We start from the raw sequence: 22,356 nt of genomic DNA on the forward strand, positions 1-22,356 counted from the left end.
GAATAATAGTCATATAATATTGCTACTATCTGAAGAATTGACTCTTAATTCACTCATAAATTGGATTGTATTTATTCACTCTTAATAAGTGATATAGATGTGATGAAGCTTATTGCATCTATAGCTTGTACATCTTTTATGCAATTTTAAATGTATAAAATTTAGTTAATAAGAAATAGGGGGTCAACATACAAATTTTTATACTAACATGTAATGTAAATATTTGCCTCTTTTGGTTTTGAAAATATACCCATACACATATGACATATGTCGTCTAGTACAGAATATTTATTTTCCTTCTTAATAAGACTCGGTGCCGTTTCGTCCTCTTTTCCTTGATTTTTTGAACTCAAAATCAGAACTTGATTCTTTGCACTTGCGATTTGCTTACTCTCTCGATTTCACCTTCTCTGATCCAGGGACACCAGCAAAGCCCTATTTCTAAACCTATAAATGGCTCAATCCAGCGATAATGTGAGTTCAGCTCTTTCCTTTATTCTTTTTTTTTTCATGATTAGGCGTTCATCTATGTGTTACTTTAATTCAGTTGATGTTAATGCTTGCTGAGTTTCAGGTTGTTGGAATTGATAATACTTTTCGGAAAAAGTTCGATAAAGAAGAGTATTTGCAGCGTGCTCGTGAACGTGAAGAAAAGGTTCTTTTTCTTAATCCCTATGATTAATTGCTGCACGTCTTGCTTATTTTTTTTTTAGCTTTGCTTTACTGGTTTATTTAAATTCCTCTTAAATTGATTTTGGGTTATTTACAATTTTGTGTAGGAGACCGAGGGAAAGAAATCCAAGTGTAAGACAATTGCTTCATCACTTCTCATCATTCTATTTTATTTACTTCCTGCATTCATAGAGCATTGAACACCTAATGTGGGAGCTTAAACATTTTAACAATCAAATCAATGGATCAACTGTAACTCAATCCCGAATTATTCCAGATTAGGTAGGGTAGGTTATATGAATCATTTATAACCATGAATTCCTTATATCCATTCTACTCTATCAAGATCCAGTAATCGGGCTATTTATCGTAGTTAGATAATTTATACGCTGCTATCTCCCACCGGTGCCAATGCTGGTTGGAGTTAGCAGTTACCCGGTGGAATAGTCGAGGTGCGCTAAAGCTGGTCCAGACAGACACCACCATAATAAATAAATAAATAAGATCATTTAAACGTGTATTGCCAATTTTGTGAAACCCTCTTCCTTTATCTAGACTTAGGAGTTAGGACTGACTATCATTGTGAAACTCACATAGATGGAGTTGATATTAAACATCATACATTAGTAAAATTGCACAATTATTGATGCAGCAAGAGGACCTCCAGTACAGAGGAAGCCCTTGAAACAAAGGGATTATCAAGTCGACCTTGAATCTCGTTTGGGAAAGACTCAGGTTAGCAACTCTATTATCCTCTCCATCCCTCCCTGTGTTTAGTTTTTACTATGGCGTGTTCGGTTATCAGCGAAAATTTAATATTTTTATTGAATGGAACATTTACTTTGAAGATTTGGTGTACTCTTGTCTATGAAGTTCTGCATCCTGTGAGAAATATCAGTCAGAAAGATCATAGTACAACAGGTTTTGTAAATTAGACGAGCTGTTTCTTTGGTTTGGGTGTAATTTTTCAGACAACTTCAAGATTTTAGATATCTTTCATAATCTAATGTCACTTAAAGCTCCAATGGTTTGAATATATAATGGATAATACCTTTTCTTTTCATTTTCAAGCTACAGTGAGACCACAACTCACTCAATTGGAATGGAGAATAGTTGTGGCCTCTGGTGGTTTTCAACTATTTTTTCATTGAAGGGGAGCCTTGGAGCAACTGTAAAGTTGTCTCTGATGTCTTCGAGTGACCTATAGTTCACGGGTTCGAGCTGTGGAAGCATCCACTAATGCTTGCATTAGGGTAGGCTGTCTATATCATACCCCTTTAGTTACGACCCTTACCCGGACCCTGCGTGAACGTGGGGTGCCTTGTGCACCGGGTTGTCCTTTATATGTTTTCATACTGTTGTAGTTCTGTTCAGCTTTTGGTTAATCTTAATGGAAGTCAATAGTATTTTCCCAAATTCTGTCCCCCCCCCCCCCCCCCACCCCCCACCCTCTCCAGCCCTCTGCCATTGTCCTGCCACTATTTTAGAATCTGAATTTGTTTTGTTGTTGACATAGGTATCAGTATCTTCTTAACCAATAGCAGAACAGCTGGTAGGTTAAACATAAATTTAAAAGGAGAGTTATTGATATTTGGGACTACGAAGAATGTCACTCCACTTCCTTTTATCTTTTTTTCATTTTGACAGTTTCAATTAAATCAGAAAGGAGACACATAAGTTCTGACCCTCGTATAAAACCTTGCTAGTGATTATCTCTAAAGTTTAAGACTATAGAAGCTAAACATAAAAACAATCTACCTAAATAGTTATCTTTTGAGATCCGTACATTCTCCAAATTTGAAGAGCAAATTAGGATTGAATTCGTTTCAGGTTCATTATGCTTTCTAAATACCTTCTTTGTTATCTCCACTAATTATATCTCAGAAAGACACAAGTGATGTGTTCCTTGGATTTGTTTTCTTCTCCTAAACAAATCTTACCAATAGAGTGGCAAAACTTGGACATAGAGGAGCATCTCCTGCTTATAGTGGCAATGCTAGTTTGATGATCTTACCAGGCAATATTTTCCATGTCTATAAATATTCTTACTAAGCAATATTGACAATGGAAGAATGTGAAACTCAACTTGTTTAGCATTAAAGCATAGAAAGGTTAAGGAAGTTAGTTTTCCTGCCTTTTCCCTTGTATTTATTGGGAGGAAAGTCTAATTTCCTCCATGATTCTTTGTTCAGTCAAAATCAAAAGCTTTTCTTCGTATTAAGTTGCACAAATTTCTAGGGAAGCAAGAAGAGCCTTACCTTTCCCTATGTACATGGCCAACTTAATTCCCTAGTCCCCCCCCCCCCCCCCCAAAAATAAAAAAGAATATGAACAGCTTTTTCTTCAATTGATCACCAATTTTTGTGTCATGGCTTTTGTTACATCAGTTCAACAAAAAACTGACCCCATCAAATCTACCTTTTACCAATTCAATAATTTTTTTGAGAAGGTAACATTTGTGTATATTTATATAACAGTACATAGATTGTACTGAAACCATATTTACAAGAAAACAAAAAAAAGGGAGGCTACTGAGCTACTGTCCTAGCAGTATTCTAGAGCTTCTAGGATTGATACAGTATCTTCTGGCCAACTTTTGTTTACACCCAAAAATGAAGAAGTAGGACACAATTCATTTTGATCTTCTGCACTGAATTGCTGCTGTCCTCAAAACATCTAGAGTTCCTCTCTTTCTAGATTGTCCACCATATACATGCTGGGACAGTCCTCCATCTATCTCTGCTACCAGCTCTAGTTCCAGCTTCATCCCAACTAGTGAGCACTTCAGTAATCTTAGAGGGCATTGTCCATGCGAAACCTCTGAGATTAATAAATATCTTCCATAGTTGATCTGTGATCCTGCAATGTAGAAATAGATGGCTAATTGTCTCAGCTGTTTCCCCACATAAAAAGCACCTAGAGCACAGTGGGATCCCCCTCTTCATAAGATTGTCCTGTGTCAGAACTGCCTCCTTTGCAAGTAACCAAGTGAAGCAAGATACTTTGTAAGGTATCTTGACTTTCCAAATATGTTTCCATGGCCAATTAGTGATCTGTATGTTTGTATGATTAAACATCTTGTATGCTTTATTCACCTTATATATGCCACTGTTGTGGCCCTTCCACCAAAAAGTATCCCTTCCATTCTGTAGGCCTTTGAATACTTCTAGTTGCTTGTAAAGCTCAGTCAGTCTACTTAGTTCCCAGTCATTCAGCCTTCTTCTAAGTATTAGATCCCAACCTTGAGGAGTCCACATTTCAGCAATCGTCTTTTGTTTGTGTTGAGCTAGGCCATACATATCAGGGAATAGTTCCATCAAGCTTCCAGATCCCAACCAATTATCCTTCCAGAAGGAGGTTTTGGTACCATTTTTCACTCTGACATAAGATTGGCTCTTCACTGCAGGCCAAAGTGTTCTGATAGATCTTCATAAGCTAACCCCATATGTTGTGTTGACTTCCTTTGAGACCCAGTTGTTTTCTTCTCCATATTTAGCTTTAATGACATTACTCCATAGGGATTGAGGGTCTTGAGAGTATCTCCATAACCACTTCATCTTCAGAGCCTTACTTTGATTCTTTAAATTCCTGATACCTAGCCCACCTTTGTTCTTGCCAGTAATGAGAGATTTCCATTTCACTAAGTGAAAACCCCTCTTTTCTTTGTTTCCTTGCCACAAGAAAGATCTTCTGAGCCTATCCAGTCTCTGAGTGATACTTACAGGGATGGGAAAAAGTAACATCATATAGGTTGGAAGTGAGTCAAGTACAGAATTTATCAGAGTCAATCTTCCTCCCATAGATAGATATTGTGCTTTCCATCTAGATAGCTTCTTCTCACATTTTTCAATGACTGTGTTCCATATTTCCTTAGACTTAGACTTAGCACCTAATGGCATACCAAGATAGATCGCTGGAAGAGATCCTACTTCACCTCCCAATATCAGTGATAGATGCTCCATCTCAGGCACATCATTAATTGGGAAAAGGTGGCTCTTTTTCCAGTTAATGTGTAATCCTGCTATACCTTCAAACAAAACCAGAATAATTCTCAAATACTTCAACTGCTCCTCTTTTGCATCACAAAAAATTAAGGTGTCATCAGCATATTGGAGATGTGTAATTTCCAGGTTGTTGTTCCCAGTTCTTGCCACCTCAAAACCTTTTATCCATCCGTTAAGTTGTGCAGTTTTGACCATGTTGTTCAGACCCTCCATAGCTATTATGAAAAGAAAAGGAGATAAGGGATCTCCTTGTCTTAACCCTCTGAGTGCAGGGAAGAAGCCTTCAGGGGACCCATTAATGAGAATAGAGAATCTAACTGTGGAGATACAAGCAGTCATCCCGTTGATCCATTTCTTCCCAAAACCCATTAGTTCCAGCATTTTCAGCAAGAAACTCCAATTAACATGATCGTATGCCTTCTCAATGTCTAGTTTGCATAAAATTCCTGGCTTTTTTAGTTTGTTCCTAGAATCCACTGCTTCATTGGCTATTAGAACAGCATCCATTATTTGTCTTCCTTTGATGAAGGCCATCTGCTGTGCATCCACCAATTTGTTTATCACCCTCTTGAGTCTCTCTGTTAGAACCTTTGAAAGCAGTTTATAGAAGCTGCCTATTAAGCTTATAGGCCTAAAGTCCCTTAATTCCTTGGCTCCCGTCTTCTTAGGAATCAACGCTATGTATGTTGCATTGAAACTTCTTTCAAATAGTTCTTGGGAGTGAAAGTTGTGGAGAGCTGCCATGATATCTTGCTTCAAAATATCCCAGCATTTGATGAAGAAACCCATAGTGTAGCCATCGGGCCCTGGAGCCTTATCTACTGCACATAGCTTCAGACATGTCAAAACTTCTTGTTCTTCAAAGTTGCTTTGTAAAAGCTCCTTTTCTTCTTCTGATATTGTGGGGCAATTGTCGAAGTTAGCTACAGGTCTCCATTCCAAAGCCTCTGTATAAAGGTTTCTGTAGAAGTCAATGATCGCTGACTTGATTCTCCCTGGTTCCTCAATTGTTTCATCATTCACCACTAGTTGATCAATGTGGTTGCATCTTTTGTGTGCATTAGCAGTTTGGTGGAAGAACTTTGTGTTCCTGTCTCCTTCCTTAAGCCAAAGAGCCCTGGATCTTTGCCTCCATGCGACTTCTTCATTCTTCAGGTGTTCCTCATATTCCGTGAGGATAGACATCTTCCTCACTGATTCCTCCTCTGTCAGGGCTCTTGTTTCTTGAATAGAATCAAAGACTGCCATTTGTTTCAACAATTCTGATCTTTGAACTCCCAAGTTTCCTTGGCTGCTTCTGCTCCATTCTCTAAGTTTTCCTTTTAGAGCTTTGAGTTTGCAAGCTAATACATAGTCTGGCCACCCATGGAATTCAAATGAGTTCCACCATTCTCTGACCCTGTCTACAAAATCTTCAGTATTCAGCCACCAATTATCAAACTTAAAGTATGATTTGGTTTGCTCCCAAGACCCACATTGTAATGAAACAGGAACATGATCTGATATCAATCTTTGAAGGAGAACTTGTTTGATGTTCCTGAATCTATCATCCCAATCTTTGGAGATTAAGATTCTATCAATTCTGGAAGCAATGACCTGATTATCTCCTTTGAACCAAGTAAAAGTTCCTCCTTCTAGTTGAAGGTTGATAAGCTCCATGTCTTCTATAAAGTCTGAGAACTCCACCATAGCTCTAGACCTTCTGTTGCAATTCATCTTTTCGGAAGGAAATCTAGTGACATTGAAATCGCCACATACTGCCCAAGGCCCTTCCATCAAACCTCTTACTGCCCCTATTTCTCCCCAAACAACTCTCCTTTCAATGACACAATTAGAAGCGTATACACCTGTGATATGACATGTGAAATTCTGCAAAAGAGCCTTGAATCTACATGTCAAAGTGTAGGCTCCTATTTGTAACACCTCTCCTTCCCAAACTCTGCAATCCCAAAGCATTGCAATCGCCCCTCTGGTACCACTAGCTTCCAGACATGCATACCTCACCCATCTCCCTCCCCAAATCTGACTAATAACCTCCTTAATACCCCCCTCTAATTTTGTTTCCTGAAAGCAGATAATATCTGCCTTCCATTCCCTCACCAAACTTTTTATAATTCTCCTCTTAGCCAAATCGTTCAAACCCCTAACGTTCCATGATACTAATTTGAACAACATAAATCAATAACTGGCATGGTGTTCCCCCTACTTCTTTTTCCATTACTTTTGAATTTGACATCAAAAGAGACTAGATCTTTCAACTCTTTCTTCCCTTTAAATCTATTCTTTTTGATATCTGAATCTGATTCCATCCTTCTAATTTGTCTGCAGCTATCGATTTGCAATAGCAGCTCCAAAGCTTCTTCTTCGTGACCCTGAAAGTCCACCCCAAACATCTTGCTCAATCTGACTAAGTTCTGATGTACCCAAAGTGTTGCATTCATCTCTTTATCTGTGAAAGAATTGTGATGCTGGACAGCAATAGGGGTGACATCTTCAACTCCCCAATCTTCCTCATTGATCTCCGAATTGATACAGCTCAATCGCTGATGTTGCCCAGGAATTACCCTTGATTGATCTTCTCCCACTTTGATTATGGCCATAGCATCTTCTGCCTTTTTTTCCTGAATCCCTGCCCCAATTTCTTCTGTTGTTCCCGTGTAAGTTATTGAATTCCCAGAATAGCTGTCCATTCTGCCAGTTTCCTTGAGGTTTAAGTTTTGATCCTCTGTTTCCTTCTGTTTAGAGATCGATACTGCCTTCAGTTCTTCTAGGAAATAATCGACTCTAATGTCTTCTATGGGCCTTTGGTCGAAATCATTAAAAATGACTTGGGCCGAAAAATCAGGCCCAAACTTTGGTTCAGATCCAGTTATTGTACCACTAGTGTGGCCCAATAATTTCCCTTCCACCAATTTTCCTGCATGCCTTGCACGTGCCTCTGCCTTAAATGTAGAGCAGCTTTCGTTAATTCCCACCTGCACGACTGACTTCTGACCGTCCTTCTCATTTATTACATAGGAGGTCTTTACCCTAGGGTTTTTCAGAAGCTTCAAACTGATGGTTTCTTCGTTGGACTTCAGCAACTCCGGTAAACCTGTCTTCTCCGGCAAACCTAGCTCGAATTGAGTTGGATTTTCCACCCAGATTGGGATAAAGAATTTAACCTCGTCTCTCTCAATGATAACCTCTGAAGGTATATTCCGACCATCTCCTTCTACTTCAATCCTAGCCCATTTCAGATGGTTCCTCAATTCTGTCTCTTCCTCAGTGGCTATCCACCCGCCACAAAAATCTCCAATTTCTTTGAAAATCTTTTGTGACCACAGATGCAGAGGAACTCCCATGGCTCTGATCCAGGTGGTTTTAATTGGGAGGGAGTTGGGTTTACATCTAGCAATGGGGTTCCACCATTCCATATAAAACCTTTGATTCTTCCATCTCCATTCTCCTTGGATAATTTGCTCAGCCACGTACCTGTTTGGGAATTCAAAAAGGTACAAATTTCGAGCCATGTCGTACATATTCACCCCAAAGGCTTTACTCCAAGATGCAGAGGCCCATCTCCTGATATCTGCTATAGTGGGTCTCTCCTTGATCTCCTTTCCAAAATATCCAACGACACACCTGTTCAGCAGTCCTGTGTCCTTTGCTCCAGGTATTTCGGCAATTTTAATGACTCCATTTAATGGGTTACTCTTTACTTCATGAGGAATGTTAGGTTGCCATTTACTCTCTTTGACTGCTCTAGCATATGGGTAGTTTGCTTCAGATATTCTGGTGGGTATCAGGGTGTTTAATTGAGATTCACATTTAATAAAACTTGCTATCTTAAATGCTACATCCTTCCATCCTGCATTTATGACTGACTCAGGTATGATAATAACTGATCTAGCTGCCCCTTGTAGAGACAAAATGCTCATATATCTTCCGTGCTTATTGTACTTCCTGGTACAGAAGTATTCTGAACTCATATCTCTTGTTTTCCATCTCCTTACCACATTCTTTTGGTCTTTCGAAGCCTCTTTGAGTACAAAGTAGATCCATTCCATAATCTTTTTACTCAATGTTGATCGTCTCATCATGTTTCGACTTCTCTCCACCCAGTCAAACCATGTGTCTTTGTTGGAATACCATCTGGTAATGTCAAAAGATTTGAAACCAGCATTGAAATATATTCTGCTTTCTCCCATTTCAAAACGTGTTTCCCGCAATAAAATCAAAAGGTATTGGATTTGTAGTCTTCACGGTGGTGAAAACTAGTTTAGGAAGAGGTTTAAGAAAGAAAGGTTAATTTCCGGCGACAGAATCCACCGGAAAAGGTTGTTCTACAGTCCTAGTAAGTAGGAGAGAGAAAGATCTCGGGAGCTGTGTCTGGGGGCATTTTGATTCACTACAACTCTGATAGAGTTACTAAAACACTTATCCCTTGTTCCCAATTCAATAATTTTATGTGCGGTGATGAACACTTAGCTAATTTTTGTTCGAAAAATATCATATATCAAGGTGAATAGGAGGGCTTAAACAGTGTAAATTGATCCCTGGCATCCCCTACACTTTTGATACAAAAGAGACCTCTCACCATAGAGAAAACTGAGCAACAAAGAACCAACTATTAGGCGTCCCTTGCATTGTAGAACAATCTTATATATGGTCTCTTAAGAGTCTACACAAATGAAGGAACAGCAGATGCTTTTGATAAAAAGGAACATCAGTTAACATGCAGAACATCATTAACATGCATATCTTTTTATTTTGGATATTTTGCCATTAAGTGTTGTCAGTCAGGGAAGAGTAGCAGCATCATGGGGTCCATCAGATATGCACACGTTTTTCATGGAAGGATTTATTAGCTGCAGGAGGCAAACTGTAGTTATTGCCTCATTGATGTCTGTTCCTTACGGTTGAGTTAAGGAGATAGGCTAAGCTGTATGCTGTAGGTGGGATACATTTGGTTCTTTGTAGTTGATGTAGGAGTTTGGGCTCTCAACTTTCATTATAATATTAAGTGATTCACTTTACACCTAGATACTGATTTTCCAAAATTTCAGTCCATCACCTGGTTTCTTGTGTCCTCTCTGTTGGGGCACGGGAGCATTGAAATAGTGCATGGTCAAAGCCCTACCTTTTTTTTTGAGTTTCTCTTGGATCTCATTACATGCTAATGTGCTTTTACTTTTTGTAGTCAATTTCTTCCTGTTGAAATGAATTTATCAGCAGTTGTTGCTAACTTGTACAATTTTTTCATGAAGAACTTACCTGTTCATTATCCCTTTTCTGGCAGGTGGTTACTCCAATTGCACCCCTTAGTCAGCAGGTATTGTCCAATGAAATTCTCATATGTGTGTCTGGATGTATGTCTTTTCTATTTTTTTTGTTGATGATGAAGCATGGACATGTTCCACTCTTTGGAATAATTAGTACTATAGACAAGAAAGTTGCTGCAACTATGTTGGTAGATTGGCAAACCCTCTTTTCTTTAGTGCTGGCATCCCATCTTTAGACTTCCTGTCCTTTTGCAGTCTTAAACTTCTTTCCACCCTTTTCAGCACTCTTACTGGACTCTTTTGTCTTGTAGTTAGCTGAAAGTTAGGCCAAGGTACTTCGATTTGGTTTCATCATTGAAGAATTTGTCCAATCTGGAGATTAAATTTTGAATTGATAGCTCCCTAATCTCCTTAGTACTGATCATAAATTCTTCATTCATCTACTTTATTCACGTTGCTAAAATTGGAATCTGTCTCACCTTGCAAACTGTTACTCGGCTCATGTACCCTACAGTTCTCATAAAAGAAATCCCATCCTCGGGGTAATACATCTGCCTACAAGAAATCTGCAATATCTTGTGGACGTTGAATTGTTGAGGAACATCTATTGAGAGTTGGACGATTCCCTAGAGGTTTTTCTGTAGTTTTATGCTGTCCCTGTTTCTGGCCCTTTCCTAACCAGCTTGTTCATTGTCGCTGAAAAAAGTATTAAGTTAGTGTATAGGGAATACTTTGAGGATAAAAAGCTTGGTAATGATTCTTATATGCTTGTCATGACTTAATCTGTAATTTTGTCATGCAGTAGTGGCAAGAAGATGTATCCCTTTCATAAAATGATGTTTTCTGTTGCATTGCAGGCTGGATACTTTTGCCGAGTTTGTGAATGTGTAGTAAAGGATTCTGCAAACTACTTGGACCATATCAATGGGAAGAAGCGTATGTCATATGGCCAAAAGTTACCTTCTCACTTATTGCTATGATTTTGCCTTCGAGATCTTTTTTCCTTCGCAATGAGGACTCAGTAAAAGATTAAAAAAAAAATAATAAATAAAAAAAAGAGAGATCTTTTTTCCTTGAAGGCTTGCTTCCAAGGATTTACACTCAGTTGTTCATTCTTTTCTTTTCAGATCAGCGAGCATTGGGTATGTCTATGCGGGTAGAACGAGCCTCGCTGGAGCAGGTAGGCTGATCTATATGTCTTGCAAGAGAGTATAGTTTCTGTAGTTCCATAGACACCAGGAGTACGCTTAAAAATTTACATTCAGTTTAATGCATGTCATATCATAACTGAAGTAAAGAGAGAAATCCACACCAACCAACCACTACCAAAATGAAAAGGGATAGCTTTACTAAGCATAACTTTCTGTAAAAGTGACTAATGTGTCATCCATCTTTCGTTTAGTTGCTTGGTACCCAGAGTTTAAGTCATTACCTTTGTAGGTTTTCTGCACTCTTCAGAAAGTTCCAAACGAACTCACTTTAACCCGGGAAGAGGCACATCTTTTCCACCTTGTTTCTTTTCTTTAGCTCATGGAAATTGAGGAGAGATGGTCCCCTCAAATTTTTAACTGTTCCACAGTTTTGAGATTCTGCAACTCCTAGATGTGGAAGTTTGCCTGCATTCCTGCAGAATGGCGTTTAACAAGTCCTTTTGGGGAAGGGAGTACCATCGCAGAGTGAAGGTGGTTGTCCTTTCTTGGTTTGGCTCAAATTAATGGCTAATTGCTAGAGGTCTAGAGTTTATTTTCCCCCTCCACTCCTAAGAGAGGGGAATAAAGTAAGGACTTGAATTTACTTGAAAATGTAATCGGATGATGTCAGTTTCACTTACCAAAAAAATTAAAATGGAAAAAGAGAAAAGGATGTCATAGTGTTGTCAAAGGCTCGCTTAAGTCCTGAAGCTAGGTGCAAAGAAGGTTGAGCGTTTCGCTTAGCTGGTGCTTTAGTGCAGTCACCAAGGGGTTAAGGCATACCCCTCATCACCGATGGGCTTTGTCCTTATTATGCGATGCTAAAGAACTAGATGTCAATGAAGTGTGCGAGAACCATGAAGTCTCAGGTTCAAATCCTAGCGGAGGCAAAAAAATACTAGGTGATTTCTTCCCATCTATCCAAACCTTGGTGGATAGAGTTACCCGATACCTGTTACTGGTGGGAGGTGACACGTATCCCGTGGAATTAGTCGAGGTGCGCGCAAGCTGGCCCGGACACCACGGATATCAAAAAAAAAATTCACATAATTGTAAATTTTTTAATTCCTTTGTCCATATAATTGTTATTTGTGTTTATAATTATTATTCTTGAATCACTTATACAGTATTTTATTTTAATTCTTCAATTGCGCATTTCTTCATCAAACCCCGCGCTTTAATTGTGCTTACGCTTAAAATCTCAACAGACCTTAGCTTTTTTGGCTTTTCACCTTTGATAACACTGGAATGTTAGTTACAGAAGTAGGGGACTGAGTGACCTTGAGTGGAGCTTATGGAAATGTGACATATCAATCAGTGGCGGAGCTAGAAGCCTGAATGCGGGTTCGGCTGAACCCAGTAACTTTTGCTCAAACAATGTATTTGTGTTAAAAAAATTATTAAATATGAAGAAATATTACATTTAAAAACCTAGTGAGTAGCTCTTAAAATTGTTGTTCTAAAATTCAGAACCCATAAAGTTGGAATTCTGGTTCCATCTCTGATATCAATTTCATACAATGTCCAAAAAAATTGTCCATAGAGTGTGCTGTTAGAGGGCACAGTTGAAGGTATCAACAAGAGAGGGATAGCCTAATGGGAAGTGCCTTCTGCATCCAATCATAGGTTGGGGGTTTGAGCCAGAACAAAGTGGGAAAAGTCACTGTTTGGCTCCTGGATGGGGGAGTGGGTTTACCATTTCGAGAGAGGAAAGAAGGGGCAGAGTGGAAATTCAAGTGGTCCTTGCTATATGTCGGAGGTTTTAGATGATAAGATTCCACGTCTGAAGGTTTTACTTTTTAATATTACTATTTGTTAACTTCTTTCTTTTTTTAGGAATTAAATTTTGATTGCATTCCTTGGTTGTATTATTGATATGTCTAAATTGCTTAATATCATGATTTTCAGGTTCAACAACGATTTGAATCGCTCAAGAAGCGGAAAGATACGGGGAGCTTCACTGTTCAAGGTAAGGAGTTTTAAATAATCAGTCCCCGGGGATATTGATTGGTTACGCATTTGCTAACACGAATGTGTAATAATAGCAAAGCTCATTGGCTGTTGCTTCTTTGTTAGTAGCACAGCATGTCCTTGCTTTGAATTATGTTATTCGCTCTATTACCTATGTTGTAAGCTTTCTGGTTTTCGTTTCTTTATGACAGCTCTATTTTAGCTTACTAGACGCAAAGATGAGACTGCTATTTACCATCTTTTGTTTCTTTCTAGATTTTGATGAGCGTCTGCTGAAACAACAGCAGGAAGAGGAAGAACGGAAAAGACAACGTCGAGAAAAGAAGAAAGAGAAAAAGGTATGTAGCTCCATGAAAGCTTGTTTTGAACGATAATCTTGATAAACTTTGATCCAGATATCATGAAGGGAGAATGTGGATTAATAACGTGGCTCTCTCTCTCTCTCTCTCTCTCTCTCTCTCTCTCTCTCTCTCTCTCTCTCTCTCCCTCTCTCTCTCCCTCTCTCTCTCTCTCTCTCTCTCTCTCTATATATATATATATATATATATAGGGACATCTACATTGGGCACGTATATCCGGCCCTGCATTCTTNCTCCCTCCCTCCCTCCCTCCCTCCCTCCCTCTCTCTCTCTCTGGCAGTGCTCATTCTAATTGAACTTACTTTGATGGATAATTTGTTGATTTGTATTTCTACCCAGAAAGAGAAGGCTGCAGAGGATGAACCCGAAATAGACCCTGATGTTGCAGCCATGATGGGATTTGGGGGTTTCGGGTCTTCGAAAAAATGATCCGTTTAGCCATCCATCTCGTGCTAGAGCATAACTTGATCTGCCTACTCTGCTGAGGCCAGTAATTGTTTTTGAAATCGTTCAAAGTGTAACAGATGGAGATGCCACTTGATGCAGCCAGGACAGTTTGTCAAAATAGCCTTCCGATGTTTCTGACCAAATGATTGTGAGTTGTGACTATGCATAGCCTTTTCAATTGTTCATTGCTGATTTCACATGTCTCAAATTTCTGACCAAATTATTCGTTTTTGCATTATCCGTTTCGCCTGCCCATATCTGACCCGATCCGACCGTTTTCCACCCCCCCCCCACCCTCACCCCTACTCCCCACCCACCCCCACCCCTCGCCCCTCACACATCATCCCCAACCCCTACCCCGGCCCCCTCCACCCTTACACATTTTGTCTGCCATAGTATTTACCTAAATTATATATTTTCCAAAATAAATATTTTCTCGACACTATCCAAACACTAAAAAGTATTTTACGGAAAAAGTTTTTCAATCACCAACCAAAACATAAGAAAATAAGTGATAAAATCACTCATTTTCCAAGTAAAACAATTTCCTTCATACCAAACGCACCCCAAGTGAATGTCGTTTTTCACTTAGGGTGTGTTTGGTATACAGTACTGTTTGCATTGTGGGTTATTGTCACATAGCAAACATCGTCACCACAAAAGTAACAATGAATAGCGCATATGACAACTGCCTGTTGGGAACAATTTGGTCCAGAGTGACAAGAGCGAGGTTGAAAAGTATCTCGTTTGATGCATAGAACAAACTCAATACTGATCACAAGCACAACAAAGATGGGGTGATTTTATTGTAAGACTTGTCATATTTACGTTGTTAAGAGGTTGGGACTTCAAAAAAAAAAAAAAAACCCTTCAAGATATAATCTTTTTACTCGGAGAGAGTCTACAAAAGAGAACCAAAAAAGTAATGAGCAACCTGTTAGAAGCAGATGAAAAATTGCAAGCTTGAAAAACTTGGATAATCAATAGTCAATACCAAGATAAGAGGTGAAGCCTAAACAGGTTCATTCAAAAGGCAAGCATCACTATCCGAGATTCAAAACCTCTACCTCTAACCTGTCCATCGAGCTGTGACAAATCTGTAGAAGAAGAAAAGAAAAAAGCTTCACTACCAATGCCTTCTCATTGTGTTCAGCTGAATTTATTTAAATAAATACCAGACAGATATGATATTTTGTCTGAATAAGGAGCTTCTTGGGGTTCGATTTCTTTCTAAAATTTCATAAATCTTCAAGAATGTAATAAAGTGGAGATGCGGGGTATCGATCCCCGTACCTCTCGCATGCTAAGCGAGCGCTCTACCATCTGAGCTATATCCCCCGTGTGTTTTCTTTATTGTAAAATAAGTAATTATATTGAATGCGCAATGTTTTAGGATCGTCCTCCATAATAATTTAAGATATGTTCCGTATAATTTCTTGATAAATACTCCATCCGTTCACTTTTATTTGGCACGCTCTGACTTTTACTCCATCTTGTTTTGGCGGAAGCTGCTTTTCTAGTTAAAAAGAATTTTACTATGGGGTAAAGGTATTTTCCCAACTTTCTCGTACGAAATTCGTCCAAAGTGCCAACTAGGGGTGTTCATGGTTCGGTTTGGATCGATTTTTTCCTTAAAAGAAACCAAACCAAGTAAGTAGGTTTTTCAAATATTAGAACCAAGCCAAACCGATTAAGTCGGTTTTTTCTCGATTCGGTTTATGTCGGGTTTTGTCGGTTTTTCGGTTATTTGTCGGTTTTTTCTTAAATATAAGACATACACTACCAAACACATATTCCGGCGATCATATTTTTAACGTAGCACTATCAAATCAATTGCCCTTTGAGAAATCTATTATTTACCAAGAAATATTGATGATAATTGAGTCAAATAGTGATGAATAATTTTAGGACTCAATTAAAAATATATTATTTTTAACACGAAATGGATTCTTACACTTAACAAAAGAAAACCACCAATCAAACTAGAATGTAAAGGTAAAGAACTATACTAAAAGTGCAAACTATCAACATTTACCATTAAATTTTTGAAACTTTGTATAAAAATATACATATATATAGGTGTAATAATAAATTTGAAATAGCTACTCCTATAATCGGTTTGGTTCGGTTTTTTTCGGTTTTTTCTGATTAAAATCAAAACCAAACCAAATTTGATCGGTTTTTAAAATTCAAAACCAAACCAAACCAAACCAAAAAGTATCGATTTTTTTTGGTTGGTTTGGTTTGGTTTGGTTTTCGGTTTGGTTCGATTTTTCGGATTTTTATCAACATCCCTAGTGCCAACACGTCAGTACCCTTTGTAATTGAGTAGTCCTTCCGTGGCTATTATTCTTCCAATTTAGAATTGTTTTTTTATATTACTAGTATTAGTATACGTGTATGTGTAGTGTTATTCAATTAAAATTATATACATTAACGTTAATATAAAATATAATATATTTTATAAATGATGAAAGTAAATATTATCACATTGACACAATAGTTAAATTCAATATCTTCTCACTATGGAAAGATATCATTTCTTTAAGTTTGCATTTTAACCTATTTAATTCTTAAAACTATAACCGATTTTGTTTTATTTTCTAATTTCTTTTATCGCCAATATCTTTTTGTGTAAATAATTTTGTATTCTAAGATTGTGTAAACTTTAAAAATTATTTTGCCTATATGATGAATTTGGGAAGAATGAAAATGGATTATTTTGCTAATTAGTTTATTTAAATACTCAATTATTCCTTAAAAAGATTAAAAAAATAATTTAGAGGATTCCAATTATTAATATTAGGTCATATCATATATTAAATATTTACTTATAACAGTTTTTATCCACTCAAAGATCTATTTTCAAATGATAAATATTCGAACTTTTAAACTTTATACTTAGTGTAAATGATTTTTGTCAATCATTTTTTTCTCTTTCTCTTTGCTATTATTAAATATTTTGTAATTATATATTTAATTATGTTTTAAAATGTATAGTAATATTTATATCTAAGCAAATTATTGATCGAAGAATAAAATTAATAGTCAATGGACCAATCTCACATAGACTACTCAGAGCATTTACAATTTAATTAGAATTGAAATAAACGACCAAACAAAATGCTTCCCCTTTCTTTAATCTTTTCTTTATTTTATTTTGTGTAAATAATAATTGCTCACCTAAAATTTAGCACAATTAAACAATCTCTTTTGAGCTTATAAATAGCGTTTAATTAGAGACTATTTATAGGCATAAAGATTCCAGTATTATTCAATCATACTTTAATTATAGAATTTATATAAGGTAAAATTTTAATGATTTTAAAGCTCAAATATAAGGACTTCTCACTTAATTCAAATAAGGAAAGATTAAAGAAATAAAATGTGATTCAATTTCAAACTCCTAAATATTAGCTAGGAGAATAATCAAATGACTATTTTGTCTAGTGTGAACTACATTCTAAAAGGGTAAAAAAAAGTAACGACATTTCGCTTTGAGCATTCGTACTTTTAATATAGTATACTAGTCTCTATACTCGTGCGTTGCACGAATATCTCAAGTCAAGCATTATATAATTCGTACAAAAAAATAGTAAAATATGATCGTCAAATAATTCTCATTAACTTGATTGTGTCAAATATTACGAAACATGTAGCAATTAAAATTGTAAAATTACTTAATAACGCAACAATACTTATATTGAAATTTGCACACATGGTATGGAGATTACTGAAAAAATAGCATTCAAGAAAAAAAAGGAGATATAATTGATATCCTTTTATCAAAAAAAAGGTCAAGCTCTTAAACCCTCGTGGCGACGATTTACATATTGAGCTTTTTAAATAGAGCCGTCATTAGAGAGCAAACATATTTTAGATGAAAGCGGATTAATGTTTGGCTATGTACCAAAATGATTCAAATTTGTAAAAAGATTTTAATTCCATGTAACTTCTGCTATGGAAGACTCCTCGAGTCTGATTCAGCCTTATGAGTGGTAAATTATTGGCATATAATATTTTACTTTCAAACCGCGTTTGACCATGCAAAGTGATTTAGTATTTAAACAAGAATCAGAATAGAGTTTATCCAAATCAACGTGGAATTTTATTAGTGAATTAGAGGTAAAATCTTAGTTGGTTTCAAACTCATGAGCAATAGTCAGAATCACAAATAATACAATTTTGTACGGAGTTAAATACTTCAAGGAATAATTTAACCTTTAAAGGGTATAATCGTCAGTTAATATTTCAGGAATATTTTTCTCTACTAATATTTAGTGTTTTAATATTCGTGTTTTTTAATAATATAGATAGATATAGATATCGATTAGTCTCTATGTTCTTGCGATGCAGGAATATCTTTAGTGGCGGAGCAAGGATAAAGAATATGGTCTCAAGTAAATCTCCTTTGTTTGAAATTATATTTACAAATAGAGCAAAACTATTTTTTTTTAATTATGTATAAGTTGTTAAATTCCCTTGACATAAATAAAAAATCAAGTGAAGAGGTAAAGTAGTTTAAAATATCATTGTGAAATATTACGAAGTGCGTATCGAAAGTTATAAATTTCGGTTGAATAGATATTCTAAATTGTTACTCACTATGTATAAAATTTAATAACAACTTAAAAAAAAAAGGGGTAGCAGCAACACTTGAATATTCGTGAGCAGAATATTCTCAAAGTGGTCACAATAGTGAATTCTCAAATTATGTTCAATTTTTCTTAATTCTTTCATAATTGTGCTCAATATCCACGTTGAAGCACTTATTCAAATAAATTCCAAGTTAGTTTGACCCAAAATCTACTTTGTAGGCTTGTCAAGTGTAGTTTAAATGGGAAAAGAATTTCGACCTTAGGTAATTTAAAATTGTATCCTCAAGTTATATAAATATTTAAGGTTATAAAAGTCTATCAACATTTCGATGATATTTTAGTCGTTCAACATTTAGCATAAATTATTCGTGCTTTTATAATAATATAGATAGATGGATGGATGGTTTCAATATTATATTGCTCTCGTCATTCCATATGATTACTTGACAGATAATTCTCAGATGTAACAAAAATTTGTTAGTGTTATTTTTGTTGTTATTTTCCGAAAAGCAACTTTTTTTATTACGTTGGCACTTGTCAAGACAGCAAAGAATTGGAACTTCCCTGTGAGTTCAAAATAAATGTAAGGTTTATGTCTCAGCCGAGGGTGTTCAGTATTGTCTGTTAGCCAAACAAAATAATGGTTGAGAGTTTCAGTAAAACATTTTGTTATGTAACAAGAAATCTTGAACATCCTTTCGTTCACCATATTCCTAGAAAGCTAGAACAAGAGAAGCATAATCAACAGTGCTTTCAAACAGACGTTCCAACTCATATCCAGTACAAAAGCATAAGCAAAACAAAATGACAATATTTCACTTCCTACATGTGTTATTTAATGTATTGAGAGAGCCATTTGAAGCCTTCTCCATATCCCATTTTGCGGACTATGCTGCACATGAATACCTCAAGGGGACGAACATTGGATTCCGCCAGGTTTACCTTTCCCTTGCCAGTTGTGATGCCCGTTAGCCCCATGTGGTAACGCAATTCATCTTCTGATGCAGCATACGGGATGTCTATCTTGTTACCCAGTATAAGAAACGGAACACTGGCCAACGACTCATCAGAGAGGAGAGCATCCAGCTCTTTCTTAGATTCGGCAAACCTTTCTTTGTCATAGGCATCCACCAGATAAACAACAGCATCCACCTTCACATGAAATTGCATGTTTAAAGCACCATAAGATTAGCCAAATAGTTCCTGCAGCTTGTTAGAGAAGGACAAAAAAGAGCACGGGACGAAATGACATATTTTCCAGATAAGTAATTTTGCATTAACAGCAATCAGAATACACAAATAATCCTAAAGTTTCCTGCATAGCACAAAATCCTAAAGAATTGAACTTCCTTATAGTCTGCGCACTCTCTCCTCTCCCTCTCTTTTGGTGGTAATACTTCTCAAACATAACTTGGTTATTTCGATAGAGAAGTTTGTAATTTAGGTGTGATAGGTTACAGATTATTTATAAAAAAAATTGGATACACAATACCAATCAACAAAGTTCCATCTAAGACTTCTCTTTGATAGTTTTCTGTAACTAACCAGAAATTCATACTTCGGAATATCTGCTCACACAAGCTTCAACGACAGAATATTGAAACAGAGCACGGGTTATACCAAGCTCTATCACGTGGCATCAACTGCTGGCAATTCTGAGAATTTCATTATCTATCAAAGATCAAATGTAGACCTATCATACCTAGACACAAGCAAGACTCTAGAATCACGACAAATAGAACAAGTACAAAACAAAGAACTCGATGAGCTACTTTGCGCTGGTCCAGAGAATCTCTTCTATTTGCCATTCACTAAGCAGATGGACATAAAGAAGAGGAAGAAGAAGTAAATGGGAAGGAGAATAACTTGTCGTCTTATTCGACAGTGGAACTTATTGAAGAAACATTGCTGTCAGCCCAATCACGAACTTTTAAAACAAGGCACAGACACTCATATACTTGATAAAAAAAGAACAGCGACACTCACAGATCACGTATTACTATTCCAAGTTATTCTTCCAATGAATACATATGCATTAATTCGGATACTGGGGAAGAGTATGGTAAGGTACTATTGAATACCTCCACGGGAACCAAAGGCAGTATCATCAAGCTTGTGAATTTTGTCTAATAGTTACATTATCCTCTTTATATGTGTTATTAGTGTTAGTATTCTTTGTAGATGCATGTCGAAACATTTCAAAACAATGTAGCAGAGGGAGCAAAACTCTGGCAGTGGAATTCAAGAAAGTTATGTTTTGCAATGATAAGACACACTCTCCCAGACATGAAATTCTTCCACCACAGGTAGCTAAACACTTGTCAAGCGTTAACAGGATACACCATTAGACTTCCCCCCCCCCAACCCCCCCCCCCCACAAAAAAAAAAAAAAAAAAAGATACACCATTAGAACTGCAATCACTAATGTGATACATCACTACAAATGGCATAAAGGAAAATACCTTAGCGTAATAATCTTTCCACACTCGACGAGCAATCTGATGCCCACCCAAGTCAAATGCCTTGAACTTAATTTTCCCGATACTAAGCTCCTCTGATGTCGGGTATTGTGTTGGCTGATGTTGAACCAATCTCTGCCAAATTCCAAAACATTAACTTTTTCAGGCTCAACATCGCTCAGGTCCACCAAACAAAAGCAAACAGCTCAACATAATTAAAATACTAATACTGACTCTTTAAGAATAAGGCCCAAAAAATCATTGACAAGCCACAATTCAGAGAGATAATAAATAGGAAAGCCGAAACAAAAATTAGACAGATAATTGGATCTTTAAGCCCTTCAGCGTACTCAATGAAAATTATAACATAGCATGAAAAGAAAAATAAAAATAAAAAAACAACTACCACACCTCAATCCCAAACTAGTTGATGTCAGGCTACCTTTAATTGGTTCTATATCATTCAAATATTCAGTAATTTGTCTTTAAGACAGAATTACACGTTCTCTTAGAATATACCGAATTGGGAATAGAACATGACAACCGTTTAAAGGCTTGAGTCCAGGCACAAAATCAACTAATTACACATGTGTTTCCCTTTCATCAAACACAGGAAAAGATGCAAAATTGAATTTTGATTGCAGATAGTTACACTAAAATGAATGCAAAAAGTGCAACAGACCTCGTCTTTCAACATATGAAGCAAGGTAGTTTTGCCGGCATTATCAAGGCCTAAGAACAAGATCTTAGCCTCTTTCTGCCACAGACCAAGCGATGCGAGAACTCCGTAGAACCAATCGACCAAGAACATTCTTTTGATTGACTACAAGCCCTAAGATACAGATTTAAGAAAACAGACAAAGGTGTTTGATGGACCGAATGATATAAGAGCAAAAAGAGTATCGCAATTTCTCGAAGGATTCAAGGGAGAATCTTTCCTCGAAACGGTAGACTTTATCGCTACAGAGGGAGAGAGCGCGGTTGTTTGTTTGCGTATGAGAGAGAGAGAGGAACTAACGTATTGTTGGGATGGTTAGCCATTGTATTGTATTGTATTATATTGTTATCTCAAATATAATATTTGTTTTGATTATTCATATAAAATTAATTGTATCATATTGTTAAATTCATTATTTCGGAATAATGAAAAGCCCTATTTTATAAAACAACCAAATTGGTATGGTAGTATTATTCCGTATTTTTCTTTTTAATTACGCCCACACTAATTATTCTATATTTCAATTTTACCCTTTACCCTATTATTTATATTATACTTCACCCAACTACGTACTTTGTCTCCATCCTTCTGCCGTTTATTTTTTTGGTTAATTTCCCCTCTCTTTTTTTTTTCTGTATTTTTATCTTATCTATGATCTTTGCAAACTTTTTGCT

General features: G+C 36.7%; 2 protein-coding genes and 1 non-coding gene across 3 annotated transcripts; 1 reads left to right on the forward strand and 2 right to left on the reverse strand.

Moving 5' to 3' along the window:
• LOC109233008 (zinc finger matrin-type protein 2-like) lies at positions 269-14,147 on the forward strand. Its single transcript, XM_019398736.1, has 10 exons — positions 269-474; positions 575-655; positions 780-804; positions 1,325-1,407; positions 9,958-9,990; positions 10,798-10,876; positions 11,068-11,120; positions 13,039-13,099; positions 13,357-13,439; positions 13,800-14,147. Exons 1-10 carry the CDS (start codon positions 454-456, stop codon positions 13,887-13,889), a joined length of 609 nt encoding a protein of 202 aa, XP_019254281.1. The 5' UTR covers positions 269-453; the 3' UTR covers positions 13,890-14,147.
• TRNAA-AGC lies at positions 15,173-15,245 on the reverse strand. The gene has a single exon. It is a non-coding gene; the product is annotated as a tRNA-Ala (tRNA).
• LOC109233009 (GTP-binding protein SAR1A) lies at positions 19,157-21,991 on the reverse strand. Its single transcript, XM_019398737.1, has 3 exons — positions 21,647-21,991; positions 20,968-21,099; positions 19,157-19,657 (listed from the first exon to the last, which is right to left on the reverse strand). The coding sequence occupies exons 1-3, from the start codon at positions 21,773-21,775 to the stop codon at positions 19,337-19,339; spliced, it is 582 nt and encodes a 193-aa protein (XP_019254282.1). The 5' UTR covers positions 21,776-21,991; the 3' UTR covers positions 19,157-19,336.

The sequence above is a fragment of the Nicotiana attenuata genome, chromosome 10, assembly GCF_001879085.1.
Source record: "Nicotiana attenuata strain UT chromosome 10, NIATTr2, whole genome shotgun sequence".
In the NCBI taxonomy this organism is placed as follows: domain Eukaryota; kingdom Viridiplantae; phylum Streptophyta; class Magnoliopsida; order Solanales; family Solanaceae; genus Nicotiana; species Nicotiana attenuata.